This window comes from Microcebus murinus, chromosome 8, assembly GCF_040939455.1.
Source record: "Microcebus murinus isolate Inina chromosome 8, M.murinus_Inina_mat1.0, whole genome shotgun sequence".
In the NCBI taxonomy this organism is placed as follows: domain Eukaryota; kingdom Metazoa; phylum Chordata; class Mammalia; order Primates; family Cheirogaleidae; genus Microcebus; species Microcebus murinus.
The window spans coordinates 80764116-80784897 of record NC_134111.1 but is presented as its reverse complement, the minus strand read 5'-3'; the positions used below and the strand labels follow the sequence as shown (position 1 = coordinate 80784897).

The window sequence follows — 20782 nt, the reverse complement described above, 5'->3', positions numbered from 1 at the left end:
TGCTGTTATGTCATGCGCTATTTTCTAATAAGAATTAGTTTCCAGATGGAATAAGGTCTTCATATAAGTGTAAAATCCAGTGGCCAGTTTATCCTATAATTATGCAGTTTAAAAACTGTTATGGAAAAGATTTTTTTCCTCATGCTCTAAAAGGGACAGTTTTCTAGTTTCCTATAAGGAAAGCACCCCACAGACATAGCCCCCAAAATTCAGAAAACCAACACCCTCCCCAAAATAATGTATCTGTAGACCATGTTCATTTCTCTGGTGGCTCTTTGACAAAAAGAATGATGAATATTCACAAAAGACTGAAAAATTGGGGAAGCCATGACCTTACACAGAAAATACAGAGATCTTAATTAGCATCCTCTTTGATCATCATTTCCATCCTATGTGAGTAAATACTTTTATTATTTGGCAAGAAACTAATTAATTGACTAATGGCTCACCAATCTCCCTGTATAAGTTAGCAACATTAATTATAACTCTGTAATCCTTTGTGTGTGCCATGACAGTCTAATTATTACTGAAGCTTGTCAAACCACAATCTTTACACAGAACAATCAAAAATTTAGAGAATCTAACTTTTTCTCTTTGCAGTTCTTCAGTTACTTGTAACAAAATGTGATCAAACTTGGAAGTAGAACCAGGATCAATAATATTTGGTTTGTTTTTTAAATACTTGAATAATTTTATAACTAAGTATTTCCATTTATAGTTTCATTTTCTTCATAAACATTAGGAAAATTTTATGTTATTTTTATTATAAAAAATTTTCAGAAATAAAACAGAATATTATAATATATCTGTTACCTAGAATTGAGAGATGTTAATGTTTTCCAATATTTATTTCATCTAATTTATCTTTTGCTATGCTATCTTAAAATATAGACAGCATAACAGTTCACCCCTAAATATTTTGATATGCATCTCTCAATTTTAGAAGAATTTAAAAGTGAAAGTTTCTTAAATTGGCTAGTGAATTCAAAAGGTTATTCTAGTTTTTTAAAAGTTTAAAGTGAATAACATTTGAGTCAATTTATATAATGAGACATTTTCATTGGCAGGTAGACCAACTTTGATCATATTTAATTATATCCTATTTGTATGGAGAAGAATCTCAAAGTATTTTTCTCTTTTAATATTTATTCATCTACATGATTCACATCTTCACAAATTTTAGATGTTACATAAGTTTACGACCAGTTAATATATTCTTTTATGTGTAATTCATATTGCATATGACTGATTCACACTTGCTTACCTTTGTCCATCCTATTCTGTCTTCTTGGAATTTCATTTTACTTTTTCCTCCACACATCTAATTCCTACTACTTTAATTTTTTATTTCAAAATATTAAGGGGGTACAAGTTTTCTTATTACGTGGATGCTTAAGTCAGGGGTTTTAGTATGCCCATCACTATAGTATATAGTAATATACATTGTACCCAATAAGTAAGTGTTTATTCCTCACTCCCCTTCTGCCCTCCCCTCTTTTGAGTTTCCAATGTCCTTCACACCACTATATGACCATATGTAGCCATCATTTAGCTCCCATTTGTTAGTGAGAACATATGGTGCTTGTTTTTCCTTTCCTGAGATACTTCACTTAGGATAACAGTCTTCAGTTTCATCCAAGTTGCTGCAAAAGACTATTTCATTCCTTTTTATGGCTGAGTAGTACTCCATGGTGTATATATACCACATTTTCTTTATCCACTCCTCCCACTGATGGGCACTTAGGCACTTAGGTTGCAATATCTTTGCAATTGTGAATTACGCTGCAATAAACATTCAAGTGCAGGTGTTGTTTTTATAAAATGACTTCTTTTCTTTTGGGTAGATACCCAGTAGTGGGACTGCTGGATTGAATGGTAGGTCTACTGTTAGTTCTTTGAGGAATCTCCATACTGTTTTCCATAGAGGCTGTGCTAATTTTCAGTCCAACCAATGGTGTATAAATGTTCCTTTTTTACCATATCCACCCCAACATCTATTGTTCTTTGATTTTTTTAATAATGGTTCTTCTGATAGGGGTAAGATTTTTTTTTTTTTTTTTTTTTTTTTTTTTTTTTTTGAGACAGAGTCTCACTTTGTTGCCCGGGCTAGAGTGAGTGCCGTGGCGTCAGCCTAGCTCACAGCAACCTCAAACTCCTGGGCTGGAGTGATCCTTCTGCCTCAGCCTCCCGGGTAGCTGGGACTACAGGCATGCGCCACCATGCCCGGCTAATTTTTTATATATATATCAGTTGGCCAATTAATTTCTTTCTATTTATAGTAGAGACGGGGTCTCGCTCAGGCTGGTTTTGAACTCCTGACCTTGAGCAATCCGCCCGCCTCGGCCTCCCAAGAGCTAGGATTACAGGCGTGAGCCACAGCGCCCGGCCGTAAGATTTTTTTAATAATGGTTCTTCTGATTGTGGTTTAAATTTTGGTAGCTCATTGTGGTTTCAATGCAGAAATACTGCATTTCTATAATGATTAGTGATGTTGAGCATTTTTTCATATGTTTGTTGGTCATTTGTCTATTTTCTTTTGTTCTGATCCTTTGCCCACTTTCTAATGGGATTGCTTGTTTTTTCTTGCTGATTTATTTGAGTTCTTTGTGGATTCTAGATATTAGTCCTTTGTCAGATGCATAGTTTGCAAATATTTTCTCCCATTCTATAGGTTGTCTATTTACTATGTGGGTTATAACTCTTGCCATGCAGAAACTTTTTAATTTAATTAAGTCTCATTTATTTATTTTTGTTGTTACTGTATTTGCTATTGAGGTCTTAGTTATAAATTCTTTGCTTAGGCTCATGTCTAGAAGAGTTTTTCCTATAGTTTCTTCTATAATTTTTGTGGTTTCATGCCTTACATTTAAGTTTTAATCCATCTTGAATTAATTTCTGTATAAAGCAAGTGGTAAAGATCTTTTTTAATTCTTCTGCATGCAGCTATCCAATTTTCCCAGCACCATTTGTTGAATAGGGTGTACTTTTTCCAGGGTATGTTTTTGTCTGCTTTGTCAAAAATCAGTTGGTCATGGCTATATGATTCTATTTCTGGGTTCTCTATTCTGTTCCATTGACCTATGTCTCTAACTTTACATCAATACCATGTTGTTACTACTGTAATTTTAAGATGAGATGATTATTCTTCCAGGAAGCTTTCCCTGATCCCTCCCTGGTTAATTAAGATGCTTCTTCAATGGTTCCATAGTTTTGAATACCTCTGTTGTTGGAATCACACACCATCCTGGAAGATGTCTACCTTCCTTACCAAATCATCAACCCCACAGGGCAAAGAGAGAATTTTATTCATGTTTTTCAGTGCTTACTACAGAATCAGCACATTGTGGGAACATAAAAATATTTGTTGAACTGTTATAGGAATACTGAAGATGACAATATTGGACAAGGTAATCTCTGAGATATCTTCCAGCTCAAAATTTCATGAGATTTAATGGAAAATAGTTCATTAATCCCTCATAGATAATAATCCTTCCAAATTCCTTCATGGTGATGCTTCTTCTTCTTAGCAGACTTGCATATCTGAGAGATCAAGGACAGTGTTCTTTAGAGGTAGCATGTGTGATTCCCTTTTCAGACATTATTAGACTAGCCATTCAAAAAACTCCCTCTTAGTACAAGACACCTACAAAGGCTGGATTAATATAAAAAATATTCTTTCTTAAACATGACTTAGCTGTCTATAAAGTAAAGGAATAAATCTGGGCCAGAAATACAGGGAAAACACTACATTTGGGGCTTACCTTAGAGGCCTCTACTGATCTGTTGCCTTAAAGCTAGGGTTTTGATGATGTCCAGGTAACAAAAGATGAGCCTGAGGCCTGATGAGTTTGGGAAATTGGACAGGAAACACCTATATAAGGTCAGTATTCCTAAAAAATGATCCCCCCTTAGTAGGTGGACAAGAAAAGAAACCGTCCCTCATAGAGAGATTGCCTTGTTTCACTTTTGGCTACATTTAGGGTTGGAATAGGAAACAGTGGGGAAATTCTTCTTCTCTAAAAATTTCTAACCACAAACCCACACTCCTGTGTAGTATAAATTTAGTTTAATGTGGACTTAGATCAATAGTTCCTCTTGACATCTTGCAGAAGGAAACACAAATTTTCTCTGGATGAATGCACTTTAAATGAGGACTTTATAAGTTCCTCATCATAAATCATTAGACATGTAAGGAAATAAGCCACCATATGTGGTAGTGAGCATTTACCAGAAAAGTCTGTGGATATTAGAATTATCAAAAGCAGAATACAAAACATGTCTAGGAATATAAGAAGACATTCAAAGAATATTGAAAGTATAAGGGACTATCAATTCAATATGTAGATTTCAGAAAATAAGAAGAATAATCAAAATGAATTCATGGATGGATTAAACAGCTGTTAGACAAAGCTGAACAAAGAGTTGGAAAACTAGAAAATAGATTTGAATAAATTACCACAACAGCAGTAGAACAAAGGAAAAGAAAATATATAAGACATGGACACACAAAGGGTAGTATGAGAAGGTCTCACATTTGTCTATTTAAAGTTCCAGGAGGAGATAACAGACAGAATGAAGGAGAGCAAATTTTAAAGACAAAATAACATTTCCATCACAGATCTTCAGATTCAGGAAATCCAATGCATCTATACCAAGATACAGAGTAAAAATGCAGAATATCAAAATCAAAGAGAAGTTCTTAAAAAGAGCCAGAGAGAAAAAGCTAATCAGCAACAAAGACTAAGAACTGATTTATCAATAATATATATGCAAATTAGGAAAAAATGCAATAATATATTCAGGTGATAAAAGTAAATAATTTTTAACCACAGTTCATAAGACCAGAAGTATTTTTCACAATTGAGACTGAAATAAAGACATTTTTCAGACAAAAAAAAAAACCTGAGAGCACTACAAGTACATTCTAATGTAAAGAAATTTTTTGTTAAAAAAATAAATAAATAAGGCCGGGCGCTGTGGCTCACGCCTGTAATCCTAGCTCTTGGGAGGCCGAGGCGGGCGGATTGCTCAAGGTCAGGAGTTCAAAACCAGCCTGAGCAAGAGCGAGACCCCGTCTCTACTATAAATAGAAAGAAATTAATTGGCCAACTGATATATATATAAAAAAATTAGCCGGGCATGGTGGCGCATGCCTGTAGTCCCAGCTACCCGGGAGGCTGAGGCAGAAGGATCACTCAAGTCCAGGAGTTTGAGGTTGCTGTGAGCTAGGCTGACGCCACGGCACTCACTCTAGCCTGGACAACAAAGTGAGACTCTGTCTCAAAAAAAAAATATAAAAAAAATAAATAAATAAATAAATAAATAAAAGATGTATTTCAGAAAGAAGAAAAATTATAACATAAAATTAAGGTAAAACTAAAACCTTGTAGGACAATAGCATATAATTTGGAAGCAATTAAAGCATCTCAAACTGCTCATATATTTTGGAAGGAGGAATTTATCTATAAACTTTAAATTTTCTTAAATTAAATACATATAAAAATGTAGGATAACCACTAAAAGAATTAAATATATACCTTCCAAACTAGTTGGCAGGGAAAGGGGGAATGAAATAAGGAAAAGTCTCAATCAATCCAAAAGAAAGTTGGCATGAAGGGAGTTGAAGAGAAACATAAAAAGAGCTGGCAAATGAAATGGGAAGCCCAAATAAGATAGTAGAATTAAATTTAAATTCTGTAGTCTAGCTGTGGTAGCTCACAGCTGTAATCCCAGCACTTTGGGAGGTTGAGGTGGGAGTATTGCTTGAGGCCAGGAATTCAAGACCGGCCAGGTCAACATAGTAAGACTCTATCTCTACAAAAAATCAAAAATCAGCTGGGCATGGTGGCATGCATCTGTAGTCCCAGCTACTTGGGAGGCTGAGGCAGAAGGATTGCTTGAGCCCAGGAGTTCAAGGCTGCAATGCGCTATGATCACACCACTGCACGCCAGCAAAGGTGGTAGAGTGAGACCTTGTCTCAAAGAAACAAAACAAAACTCTATTTTAGTAATCATAATTAATGTAATTAGGCTAAACTCTCGTTATTAATAATTGACAAAGATTGTCAGAATAGACAACAAGAAAAGGTCCCCATGTCCTGTTCATAAAATATACTCCTGAAACATAAATATACAGAAAAGTTTAATAAAAGAATGGGAAAATATTAAGAGTTGTTGTTTAATGGATATTGGTTGCACAACAATGTAAATATACTTACCAATATTGAACAGTATATTTAAAAATAGATAAGATGGTAAATTTAATGTTATGTGTATTTTATCACAATTAAAACAATTTTAAAGGATTGGAAAAGACAGACAAGGCAAATACTAACCAACAGAGAAAGAAACTAGTATTATTTATTCAATAGTTTTATTTTTAATATAATAAGTTAAAATTATATACTTTTTAATATTTAAAACAAAAGTATCCTAGAGAGGGCTATTTCATATCAACAAAATGCTGAATTCACCAAGAAATATACTACTGCTAAACTTGTATAAACCTAGTAACATATTTTCAAAATATATGAAGTAAAAATACTGTCTTCATATTGTCAATAAAAATATTGTCAATAAAAAATTGACAAATTCATCATCATAGTAGGATATTTTAAGATACATATCTCAGTAAATAAAAGGTCAAGCACATAAAAAATCATTATGCATACAGAATATATGAACCACACAACTAATAAGCTTAATCTAATGGACACTATAAAACACTATACTCAGAAACTGGAAAGCATACATTCCTTTGAAGGCTGTATGGAACATTTATCAAGATTGACTACAGTACAAGCCATTAAGTCTCAATACATTTTTAAAAATCAGTATCATGCAGACTAGATTCTCTGATCATAACCAATTGAGAAATCAATCATAATTTTTTTTTTAGTATTTAGAGACTAGTATGAAGCAGATATCAAACTGCATATTTTATTATAGGGATGTAACTTCAGGAACATTACTGCATTTAGTAGGGAATTCAGAGAGCTCAGTGAACAACCACTTCTCACTTGAATTTGGAACTAATTGAGAGATTTCATAGTCAGGCCAATGGAGATAAAATTATCATTTGATCAACAAAAAAAAAAAAAAGGTTTTTTGAGAATATGGCTTAGGTGTGGGCTTGCTTATTTACTGCTCTGAATTAAACTTGCTACCTAAATCTGCAGGCAATATCCACAGGGTAGAGCCTGCCCCTCTGGACTTAACTGCATGGTCAAGAGAAGACCAGTATGCATACTTTCTACAGGCAGACAAATCTCAAGGAGAGCTCTGAGGAAGAGGCTGATGTCCACATGCTCAATTGCTATTCCCAAATTCAGTAATGGAGCAAGTCCCACTCCTTCCATAGGGAGAGATGAACAAGTGGGATAAAGGGATTAAAAGAATGTTATTCTGCTACATATCTCTCCACATGGAAACATGGAATCACCAACAAGGACCTTCCTAACACAAAATAAAGATGGAAACTTGCAGTCTTTGGGAGAAGGAGACACTTTACCTCCCTCCTGGGGTTGAGCTGTGATGTTGAGTTCACATTGCACTTTAGCTTTTAGCACAAGGACAATCTGCTCCTCTATAGTAACAGTGCCATCATAATCCATCTGTAGAAATAAACAAAATACAAACATTCTTAGCATTTAAAAAAAAAAAGCCAGGATGTAAGCTTTCGTTATTTCACCTTCTAATACAATTGAAAATGAGTTTTAATATTGAGCTATCAGAAATAGTCCTTTATCTGGCCGGGCACAGTAGCTCACGCCTGTAATCCTAGCACTCTAGGAGGCCAAGGCGGGCGGATTGCTCGAGGTCAGGAGTTTGAAACCAGCCTGAGCAAGAGCAAGACTCCGTCTCTACTATAAATAGAAAGAAATTAATTGACCAACTAATATATAGAGAAAAAAATCAACCGGGCATGGTGGCGCATGCCTGTAGTCCCAGCTACTCTGGAGGCTGAGGCAGTAGGATTGCTTGAGCCCAGGAGTTTGAGGTTACTGTGAGCTAGGCTGACACCACGGCACTCACACTAGCCTGGGCAACAAAGCAAGACTCTGTCTCAAAAATAAAAGAAAGAAAAAGAGAAATAGTCCTTTATCTGAATCAAAATTCAAAATCCATCAAGATTTTATTTATTTTTTTATTTATTTTATTTTATCATATTATGGGGTTAGAAATATTGTTAGGGTTACATATATTGCCCCTGCCATTCCTCCCCCCACCCCCTGCCTTACCAAAACATCAAGCGTGTCCTACCCCCAGGTGGTGCGCATCGCACCTATTTTGTAAGTATAAATTCTTCCCCTCCTGCCCCTCCCATCTGCCCACCACCCGATAATTGTTTTTTTTTTTTTTTCTTTTTTTGACCTTTGGGTTGCATTGTATATCTTTGCCTTTCCCTAGGAAGGGTTAGAGGTATTCCCTCCCCCTACACACAATGCTCGCCACAACCCTAAGATGTGTATCTCCCCCTCCCCCAAACCCTGGTGGGCACTATCATCATTTGAGCACCATAGTTTTAATCAGCCAGTACCAATTTGATGGCGAGTAGATGTGGAGCCCGTTTTCTTGATTTTGTGTCATCTCACTTTGGATAACGGGCTTAAGCTTAATGCAGGATAGCATAAACAGTGCTAGCTCACTGTCATTTCTTAAAATTGAGTAGTATTCCATTGTGAGCATATACCAAATTTTAATTATCCACTCATGAATGAACAGACATTTCGGTTGTTTCCATGATCTTGCAATAGTGAATTGTGCTGCCATAAACATTTGGGTGCAGATGTCTTTGTAGTAGAATGTCTTATGCTCTTTTGGGTAGATGCCCAACAATGCTATTGCTAGGTCGAATGGTATTCCTATATCTAGCTGTTTGAGGTATCTCCAAATTCTTTTCCACAGAGGTTGCACTAATTTGCAGTCCCACCAGCAATGTAGGAGTGCTCCTGTCTCTCAACATCCTTGCCAGCATTTGTTGTTTTGGGATTTCTTGATACAAGCCATTCTCACTGGTGTTAGATGGTGTCTCATTGTGGTTTTGATTTGCAAAATCCATCAAGATTTTAGAACAATCTTATTTTTACTTGATTAACCAAAAGAAAGAAAACCTCATACCAGAAAACGTGAGGAAATTTTTAATATAGCAAGGTAATTATATTAAAGATAATATAATTACAAAAAAATAACAAATATTGAAAATTTCCTGGAATGTTATGAAGACCCAATATTTTATTAATTCTCTCACAATATGTCAGTTATAACACATAGAAAGAGAAGTGAACTAGAAAACTAAATCTAGATCTACCAAAAAAATTACCAGTGAAACCTTCACTCAATATCTTTGGGCTTTGGTTTGTTCATCTATGAAATAAATGGGTTATCGCAAATGGTCTCTGGTTACCTATTTGCCTTAATACTGGGACTCTCTAGTGGTAAGATATGCACCAACATATTCATTGTCCATTCAATCAATATTTGTTAATAAGTTTTATATAAAAAGTAATGTGCTTATATTACGGTGAAGACTTTCATGTTCAAATATTTGTTATGTAGTACATTTTCTTTAAAGAAAAAAAAAAACACCGCATGAAAAAGAAAATCCCAACTATATAGAGAGAATAGAAAAACTGCCCTGGCTGAAGCCTACAGAAGGCAATTGCAGAATCATAATGTCCCACTAACTTGGACTTTGCTTTATACCTGCTCCTGCTCCAAAATATCACAGGGTTTCTCAAAGCATTGCCAGAAAGCTACTATTGAGGAATACAAAGAAGTATAACAGCATTTAATAAGACCCCAACACACATGCTTCTCTACACTGCATACCATGATTTCACTGGATATCTAGATATGCATTCCCACCTTGGAGCATGTTTCTAACATATCAAGTGAATTACAAGTGCTTGCTGGATGAAATCAAATAGATTTGGCTTTAATACCACCAGCAATGGAAACAAAAATCCCATTATTAGAAAACTTTGATTTCAGTGAAATACATTTCAAATGTGTTTGTTCAAATCATGGTGCTTGCATCACCTGAACCTGATGCCTGTGAAAATGTAGATTCTTAGGCTGCACAGCAGACCCAGTGAATCAGAATTTTATTTCTGAAGATGAAGACTGGTAATCCTCATGTTTCGCAGGAACCCCTGATGCTTCTTGAGTTTACCTTAGAATTTGAAAACCAATATATTTGAAGGTATGAGATGATGTAAAGATTATTTTATCAGCCAAGACCCAATCACAGAAGCAGAACTAAGATATTAAGGTAGATTATAGAGGAGAGAGAATAAAGTGTTACAAGGATTTGATTGTTAAATCAAATGAGATGATAAAACCAACAGATTTACCTAAGTGACAAACTCCTAATAATACAATTCTTTGCAACTATCAAATCATTAATATCAGGCTGCAAAGACACATATTCTCTAGAACCATGCTTTAAGGTAAGTGGGAAAACAAGCCTTTTTATATTACTAAATAAGACATTATGGTCTGAACATAAGAAATAGAAAGATGTTTGTATCATTAGCCACAGGAAATACACTTAGAGATTATTGATAATTATGATTTTAAATGACCCATAAAATGACAGGCTGTTGGGTTAAAATAAAATGTAAGATATCAAAAGAAAATTTACCATAAGAACTAGTTTTAGCATCAAAAATTATCATCCCTGAAAATTTTGAGTTTATTATTTTCTAATATATTAATATTTATAGTACAAACAGAAGTTCAGTGAATAATCAGTTATATAGTTTTGGAGATTTCTGTGCTATATTCATAGCTCGGTGCCCACATTATTTTAATGATTTTTATGAAAGGAAAGAATAAGCAAAAACTAATTTGAGGGGTTAGAATACATAATGGAATTTTAGCTATCAGGATAATGCAACACAGACTCTGAGCTATAAGTAGCTATAATAAAAGTGAGCCTAAAATCTCAGATAACAAAAAGAGAGAATGAAATGGAAACATGAGTCATCTGAGTGGGCATGACAGGAAAAATTGACTCCTTCCTATTCATTCCCTAGAAACAGTCACATAACATTCAAGTTTTTTGTTTTATTTTGTTTTCCTGGCTGTTTTATTTTTCAGTTAAATAGTTACTTTCTTTTACTTCAATCTTAGAAAAAACTGGGTAAGTTGTGACCAAGTTTGAGAACTGTAAATTTGATTCTGAGAAATTTGGCTTCAATGATTGAACATGAACATTTCAAGTCATCCCTTGTACCATTTTTACTTGAACATATTCATTTTTGTTTCCTTTTGTGACGATGTAGCCTTTCTATTGGAATAACCTCTTCAGAAACACAAGCATCTTATAAACTACAGCTTCTAAAGATATCTTGCTCTAAAAAAAAATTTAGCCAGTTCAGCCAGGAGCAAGTTTTATTAGAATGTGCTAATTCATGATCTGTTATAAAATGATCTTTAGTCATTTCCAGTAAGAGCAAAAATGTTTGTTTTTTATATCTCTTTGTCTTCTTCCTTTGTTACAGGTCCAAGCATTCTTTATCATTGAGTGACATTAAAATGACAGTGTGCTTAAAACAGAAGAGCAGTTTTATATTCAGTGTCTATTACTCCAAAAGCAATAATTGCATCCAAAACAAAAATGTTACATCTGTTACAGAAAAATGGATGTTAGTAATTTTTTTCTAGGCAAGTGATCATTTACAATTTGAAATAAAATGTTGAATTCTAGTCTGTCACATATTAGACTGCTAACAGAAGCCCTAATTTTATAATGTGCATTTCATTTGAAAGTCTCTAAAGTTGTCATTACAAATACTAATTGTTAATGTCAGAATATGTAAATTTTCATAATTTCAATATTCACATTTTATTCTATTTTCAAATAAACATAAATACATAAATTTGATGTATTTAAAAAGAAGCATTCTGGAACTTCCACTTATGGTGTAGAGGTACCTTCCCTTATTCCTGCCAGTAAGGACAACTAAAAGCCCTGGATGTTATATATAAAATGAATATAAGAAGATTCTGAAAGGTGGAGAGAAGATAGTAGAGCAGCTAAGGACCTGAAAAACAACATGGTGGTAAATTCCCTGGGTTTCCTTTTTTCTTCATATATCCCCAACTTGGAGTAGTCGGAAACTCTGAAACACCAGCAGGCACAGATTAAAAAAAAAAAAAAAAAAGTCTCAAGAAAAGCCTGCTCTATAGCCAAAGAAGGAAAAGTGTAGCCTGACAAGATAGAAAACTTCTAGGCATTAATAGTGTGACCCAAGCCAAACACCACAGAAAAAAACTGCAGTCCACACAGCAAAGGCCAACAAGTTTTCCACTTCAAGTTTTTCAGACTGTGGGTAAGAATCAACTACACACCGTATGACTGAGTTGGTAAATGCTGTACAGGGCTGTGCAAGCTGACCTCCCTTGTCAGTAGGTGGCGCTTGCCAGAAGGAACAAGCTGCAGTGATGTTTTGGGGTCCTGTGACCAGTTCTAGCCCTTCAGGAGAAGCATTCAAATGTCAGGTGGTGGGTGGAAGCCTGGAATTTCCATGTGAGTCATGTAGACTAAAATATAACCATATGAAAACTAGTAAGAGAAATTCAACTAGAAAACTAAGAAAGTAGCCCCTATAAAGAAGACACAGAGGAAAAAATTTTAAATTGAGATAATACCTTTTTTAAAAAATCACTAAGATACCTACTATCAATGTATTCAGACCAACTATGATTAAAAGGAAGAACATGAGAAATGCTGAGAAGAATAATTTGTCCTACAGTTAAAACAAATGTGTTTTTAGAAAATAGGAAAAAAATAAACTAAATTCCTCACATGAAAATTACAAAACAAAACATGGGATTAGCAATTCATTAAAAATTATAGCCTTGAAAAAAAAAAACCTTGCTTTTGTCCTTATTTTAAGGAAAAAAACAAGTAGCTTTTTAAAAAAAGGTCATGAAAAAGACTTCAGATTGAGACTCATACTACTAATAATACTTGGTTCTAAATGAAAAATACTACTAATAATAAAATTAAAATTTCAGATATTTTCCATTTAATGTGGGCAAAAAACACATTATTTATATCTGAAATATAAACTAGCAATTTATTTTCATTTATAATATAAAGTGTTTTAGGAAAAGTTTACTCCTCTCAGTATTCAAAATTAAACAGGAATTATTTTTCCATACCTGGCAATTATTAATATAATAGTAATGTGAAATAAAAATGTAATCTCACTGAACTAAAGCTCAAATAGATTCAAATTTTAAAAGTATGAAAATACCTAAACTTTTTTAAAGTTTTAAATTTTTGTTATTTTGCAATGATAGATTTACTTTTCCTAACATTTAAAAAAAATCTAGCTTTCTATCAATATAAAAGTATTCAAATGATCACAACAGAGTACCTTATATCAAAAAAACAAATTCACATGATATGCTCCTAACACTCATAAATTGCAATCCAGAAAGAGGTAGTCTCCCAGAAACAGAAAGAATTTCTTTCTTTTTGTCACCTCCATTCCTCATATATAATCTTTATTTTATATCATTTATGTGGAAATATTATCACAATCTGACAAGTAGATAAGAAAAAAAAATGTTTTGCCCTTCCAGAGCTCATCAAGTAAATGTATTCAGTCTTCTTAGTATGTTTTTGTTTTTTTGTTTGTTTTGTTTTATTTTGTTTTGTTTTGAGACAGAGTCTCACTCTGTTGCCCTGGATAAAGTGCAGTGGTATCTTGATAGCTCACTGCAACCTCAAACTCCTGGGCTCAAGCAATCCTCCTGCCTCAGCCTCCCAAGTAGCTGGGACTACAGGCACATGCCATGATGCCTGTATAATTTTTCTATTTTTTATAGAGATGGGCTCTTGCTTTTACTCAAGCTGGTCTCGAACTCCTGACCTTAAGATATCCTCCTGCTTCAGCCTCCCAGAGTACTACCATTACAGGCATGAGACACTCTGCCCAGCCTAGTATGTTTCTTTTTAACCTTTTCTGAAGTATTATCTATAGGCTTGGAGGCCAATGACACAGTGCCATTGTAAGATGATTTTGTTTCACTTTTCTTATCACACGATGAACATTACTGCTGCCAGCCAAACAGCAATCAACTCAACGTATCCTCAAAAAGAGCAAATGTCATAGAAGTCTGTGTAATCATCATAGCTACCTTTGTGGCCATGATAAAGATGGTATAAAGGAATATAAGATTATGCTTCGATATTGCCAGATGTTTGGTGTGCTGAAATGTTAAGATAACTGACCCCAGCCGGGTTACCTTGGAAGGGCAGGACATCTTCAGCCATTCAAGACCTTCTGGTTTCCAATCTCCTTTTACCAAACTCTCAAAATTTGTGATAATGGTACCACCTGCACTATTTTCCAAGTTCTAGTCACTTCCTCATTCCTGCAGCTAGGAGCTGAATAGGTAAAAGTGAATAGCCCTGGGAAACTAGGTCTCATGGGCAAAACAATATAGTACATCAGACTGAAGACGCCAGTAACACATTAGTGTGGTTTGCAAGAAACCTCAATGGAGGCTCTGCAAGCAGTATACAGGATAAAATTTCTCCACCAAAGCAGTGGAGCATAGCAGTAAGCCAGCTTGAAATAGGATTCTTCCATGACACCGCTGCTGCTCCCGGCTGATGCTTCAGAGCCATCACAGACACTAGATGGTGGGTGATGTCAAAAAAGGGGAACATGGGTGTGTGGGAAAAGGCCAGAGCCAGCTCATCCCACTGACGATCCATAACCGCTGCCAACCACGGCAGCTGAAGCAGCCTCGCCATACACTGTGTCTTTAGGATTGGTTTTAAAGGACATTTTTGAGGCTTCAGGAAAGCCCCATGAATTTCTTTAAAGATTCTTCCAGCTTTTAGAGATCTCTAAGCTTAATTAATCAACATGAAAATTGTGCTTATGTTTTGCTTACATGACTACAAAAAGCATCTAGATATTGTGTTACAGACTTTCTTCATCTAGGAAATAAGATGCCAAAATATATGTTGAGAGAAGTTCCACTTTGTTACTCATTACATGCATGCGTGCCTTCCTGAAAGCATTTTCTCTAGTAGTATAGGCAGAAGGATATGCAAGCTTAGACATATCTCATCCCCACAAAATTGGTTTAAATGAATTGTTAAACAATCTTTGCTATTAGAAAAAAAAATCTATTTAAAAAAACCAAAAACTTTGTCTCATAGAAAATAGAGGTAGCCTAACTATATAAGTAATGGAAGTGAACAGTATTATAATTATTCTCGCTTAGGAAATTTCAGCCAGTTTGCAATTTGAATAAATGCTTCTATAAAGGAGAAGCAGAAGTTTACCTTCAGAAACTTTGATTACATAAATAAGTCTATTCTAATCTTGTCACCTAAAAATTTGGCCAGAAAATATTAAACAAATTTTTCTGTTTGCTGAATATTTTAATTTATTATCAATCCATATCTTATTATTAACAAGAGTAGTTTACTTATTATTAATTATAAAAAATTTTAAAAAGACAAAAAAATTAGTAATGATGTTACATCTATGAAAAAACTAGAGCAAATATCATACTTAATGATAAATTTTTTATATTTCAGCCTATTCCAGGGATACCAATGTTTAGGTTACATATATTGCCTTTGCCCCACCTGAGTCAGAGCTTCAAATGTGTACATCACCCATATATTGCACATGGCACCCATTAGGTGTGTATATAGCCATCACCTCCTTCTCCCTCCTACCTGCCCGACACCCGGTGAATGCTATTACTATATGTGCATTTAAGTGTTGATCAGTTAAGATCAATTTTATGATGAGTACATGTGGTGCTTGTTTTTCCATTCTTGTGATATTTCACTTAGTAGAATGGGTTCCAACTCGATCCAGAATAATAAAGGAGGTACCAGCGGGGGAAAAAAAGAAAAAAAAAAGGTGCTAGATCACCATTGTTTTTTGTGGCTGAGTAGAACTCCATGGTATACATATACTACGTTTTATTAATCCACTCATGTATTAATGGGCACTTGGGTTGATTCCACATCTTTGCAATTTTGAATTGTGCTGCTATAAACATTCTAGTGCAGATGTCTTTTTACAGAATGCCTTTTGTTCCTTTGGGTAGGTGCCCAATAATGGGATTGCTGGATCAAATGGTAGTTCTACTTGTAGCTCTTTGAAGTATCTCCATATTACTTTCCACAGAGGTTGTATGAGTTTGCAGTCCCAGATAATTTTTTTTTTTGGCATATTATGGGGGTACAGAATTTAAGGTTTCAATAAATGCCCATTTCCCCCCTCCCCCCAAAAGTCTGAGTCTCCATCATGACCATCCCCCAGATGGTGCACATCTCACTCACTATGTATGTATATACCCGCCCCCCTCCCCCCTCCCACCTGCCCAATACCCTATTACTGTAGCACCTATGTGTCCACTTAGGTGCTACTCAGTTAATACCAGTTTGCTGGAGAATATATCTGGTGCTTGTTTTTCCAATCTTGGGATACTTCACTTAGTAGTATGGGTTCCAGCTCTAACCAGGAAAATATAAGGTGTGCTATATCACCATTGTTTCTTAGAGCTGAATAGTACTCCATGGTGTACATATACCATATTTTATTAATCCATTCTTTGATTGATGGGCACTTGGGCTGTTTCCACAGCCTTGCAATTATGAATTGTGCTGCTATAAACATTCGAGTGCAGGTGTCTTTTTTGTAGAGTGTCACTGGATCATTTGGGTAGATGCCCAGCAATGGGATTGCTGGATCAAATGGTAGATTCAGTTGTATCGCTTTAAGGTATCTCCATATTGCTTTCCACAGAGGTTGAACTAGTTTGCAGTCCCACCAGCAGTGTAGGAGTGTTCCTCTCTCTCCGCAACCACGCCAGCATTTATTGTTTGGAGATTTTTTGATAAAGGCCATTCTCACTGGGGTTAAGTGATATCTCATTGTGGTTTTGATTTGCATTTCCCTGATGATTAGAGATGTTGAGCATTTCTTCATATGTTTGTTGGCCATTCTTCTGTCTTCTTTAGAAAAATTTCTGTTCAAGTCCTTTGCCCACTTTTTAATGGGGTTATTTGATTTTTTCTTCCTAATTTTCGTGAGTTCTAAGTATATTCTAGTTATCAGTCCCTTATCGGATGCATAGGATGCAAAAATTTTCTCCCATTCTGTAGGTTGTCTGTTTACTTTCATGACTATTTCTTTGGCTGTGCAGAAGCTTTGTAGTTTGATCATGTCCCATTTATTTATTTTTGTTGCTGCTGTGATTGCCTTTGGGGACTTCTTCATAAACTCTTTGCCCAGGCCGATGTCTAGGAGAGTGTTTCCAACTTTTTCCTGTAGAGTTCTAATAGTTTCATATCTTAGGTTTAAGTCTGTTATCCAGCGTGAGTTGGTTTTTGTGAGAGGTGAAAGGTGTGGGTCCTGTTTTAGCCTTCTACAGGTGGCTATCCAGTTTTCCCAGCACCATTTATTGAAGAGGGATTCTTTTCCCCAGCGTATGTTTTTGTCCAGATAAATTTTTAAAATCAATCCCACTGAAGGCCGGGCGCGGTGGCTCACACCTGTAATCCTAGCTCTCTGGGAGGCCGAGGCGGGCGGATTGCTCGAGGTCAGGAGTTCGAAACCAGCCTGAGCAAGAGGGAGACCCTGTCTCTACTATAAATAGAAAGAAATTAATTGGCCAACTAATATATATATAAAAAATGAGCCGGGCATGGTGGTGCATGCCTGTAGTCCCAGCTACTTGGGAGGCTGAGGCAGCAGGATTGCTTGAGCCCAGGAGTTTGAGGTTGCTGTGAGCTAGGCTAACGCCACGGCACTCACTCTAGCCTAGGCAACAAAGCGAGACTCTGTCTCAAAAAAATAAATAAATAAAATAAAATAAAATCAATCCCACTGAAGCAAGAAACAAGATAAGATGTACATAATAATTACTACTATTCAATGTTACACTGAAAGTTCTACCTAATACAATATGATAAAAAGGAATAACAGGTAAAAATATTGGAGAAACTGTTATTATTCAGTAATAAACTTGGCAAGTATTAATAAAAATAATAGATATTCTCTATGCTAGTAATAACTGATTAGAAAATATGATAAAATTATGATGATGATGACGACAACAACTAACGCTTGGCTAGTATTTACAGTAAGCAAACCCTGGCTAACACTTACAGTATTATGGCTAATACTTACAGTAAGCAAACTCTGTGACAGGCACTACACTAAATGCTTCTCCTGAGTCCTCATGTAATCCACACACCAACATAATGAATTTAGTATTAGATCATCCCCATGTTTCAAATAAAGAAACAATTTTTTTGAGATATTAAGTAACAGAGAGTAAGAAACAGAGTCCAAATTCAGTTCTGATATCAAAGCCCATAATGTTGACCACTTTGTATAGTTCTCTCTTACCCCAGAAAGCTATGATTTACTTTGAGAGTCTATAAAGGTCCATCAGCCAATGGAATAACTGATAAACTCAACAGTTAGCCTGCTTGCTTATCAGTTACTAAGATAAGAAAGCTCCAGAAACACACACTCTCTTAGAGACATGCTTACCAGCAACATTCGTCTCTCTGCACATCTTTGTGACCACAGGCAGGTTCAGATGCATCATTTGTACCCACCTCTGCCCCTCAAATCAGAATACAGTGACATTTATAAAATTAAAAGTGGAGTAAATGATTAGAGACTTGAATTTCATGTGAGATCAAAGATGATGAATTTTCTTGGAATGAAAGAGATACTAATTAGCTTATTGAAACATTTTTGGAGAACCTACCACCCAAAGGCACTATGCTAATTGTCACAGAGCTCCAAATGGTTTAATAATAGTCCCTTTCCTGGTGAGTTTATAATCCAGCAGTGATTTTATAGGAAAAAAATCTGCATGCCCTTTTTAAAACAAGTTGGCAAGCTCTTTTAATCCCATTAAATGCTCATTGAGAATATTGTTCACACATGTGGTTGCAGATTCTCTACAGAGATAATATAAAGACTTTTTCTTTAAGATCTTTTCTCCAGACCTTTCCTTAAACTCCATAATCCAATATCCAAACATCTACTATCTCACATTCAACTTATCTAAAAACATCTCATTAAACCTTCCTTAACCCATTCTTCCTTCAGTTAAGTGCACCTTCTAAATCTCTCTTGAATGCATCTACTCCCTTGCATCTCCACTTGTCCGAGAACATATCAGTGATTACCAGGATTGTTGCAACTATCTTCTGATTAGTTCCTCTGTCTTCAGAATGACGTTTTCAAAGAGGGAGATAGATATTAATCAAGTGTTCATATTAATAAATGTAATATTATAACAGCTATCATCATTAGAAATAAAGTGTCCAATTGCTACCAGAAAAAAGTTGAGTTCTAAAGAGGAAGCCATAAGGAAAAAAAGGAAGAGGAAATAGCCTTCCAAAATTCTCACATACATACACACCCCACTTAAAAGCCTTCAGGGGCTCCCATTCATGTTTAGAAGTAATCTCAATCTAATAATCATTCCATTAAAAAGGCTTCACCTAATCTGCTAATAGAAGACGACAAAAGAGCTGACATTTTTATTATCAGACACCTTAATGCTTTTATTTGTCTGTATATTTTTAAATACTCATATTCTATGAGTAAATGGCATTGGAATGCTTATTCTATGAGTAAATCCCATTTTACAGTGGAGCCAATGGAGATGCAAAAAGATGAAATAAACTGCCTAAAGTCATATAGCTGTTAAAAAAATTTAAAGAATAACCCAGAGAAAAGACAAAAACAAAACAGAGGATAAAGAAAGGACATGGATAAGTTCTAGTAGATGACAAAACCAACTGAAGCTCAAGACAGGAAAATAAATGGAATTCATGAATATTGATAGAAAATGGTATATTTTTATTCACAAAGAATTGAGGAACTTCTGGGGAAGCAAAATCTAATCCCTGTGCATTGCCAAGAAAAGTCATATCTAGTTTTCTTCAGTAACATCTAGGTTTCTTCAATCTCACTGCTTCTGGTCTACTGGGACTAAAGAGACTACCCATAATTAATGCAGCCAACAAGAAGCCCAAACCCTCAGGGATGCAAGGCTTCCTTATAACTAGAAGACAAATGGAAGCAGTCCTGGCATTCAACAGGAAAGAAAGAAAACAAACCATCTCTCAGATCTTTAACTTCAATAGTGCTTGTGGCAATAAGCACAATATAGAGATAATCAGCAGTAAAATTTCAGTGTGATTTTGCCAAGCACAGTCCCCTAGCTTATTATCTTGGAAAAAGCTGCCTATGTCCTAGGACTGTCCTCATTTTTCAATCTACCAGTAATGGTTCATTGGTAGTGCCATCTATTATCACCACAATTTCCAATTAAAACATGACTTGAGATACAGTATAGGTCCACTGGATTTATCAATTTATCCCCTTTTATCCCGCTACCCCACTCCTACTTCTCTACCTCCCATAGCATAAGCATTTATATGAGATACACACACACATATCTTCTCTAAATATGTTTACACATGTATTACTGTTTTATGTGCATGTATCTTAATGTATATAAATGGTATTATGTCATATATCCCATTGTTTCTGTGTCATATCCTGCTTTTACAATCTCATCCATGCTAATTTGTATACACTTAATCCATTGCTTTTTATTGCAGCATAATACTCCATCATAAACACTCAGATTGTCCCCAGTTCTCTAACACCACAGGATTGCTGCAATGATCATTATAGACATGTGGGAGAAATTCCTTGGGATGTAGACCCAGGAGTGGACACTGCTGAGA

The 20782-nt window shown here is 35.3% G+C and overlaps 1 protein-coding gene and 1 pseudogene across 1 annotated transcript in view; both read right to left on the bottom strand.

Moving 5' to 3' along the window:
• The window catches only part of PTH2R (parathyroid hormone 2 receptor), an 80764-nt gene that overhangs the window by 56052 nt on the left and 3930 nt on the right, over positions 1-20782 (bottom strand). The window contains exon 2 of the mRNA XM_012752107.2: positions 7511-7613. Within this exon, the coding sequence (XP_012607561.2) occupies positions 7511-7613 (103 nt within the window). The remainder of the gene's footprint in view (positions 1-7510; positions 7614-20782) is intronic.
• On the bottom strand, positions 13909-14740 carry LOC142872281 (trimeric intracellular cation channel type B pseudogene; annotated as a pseudogene).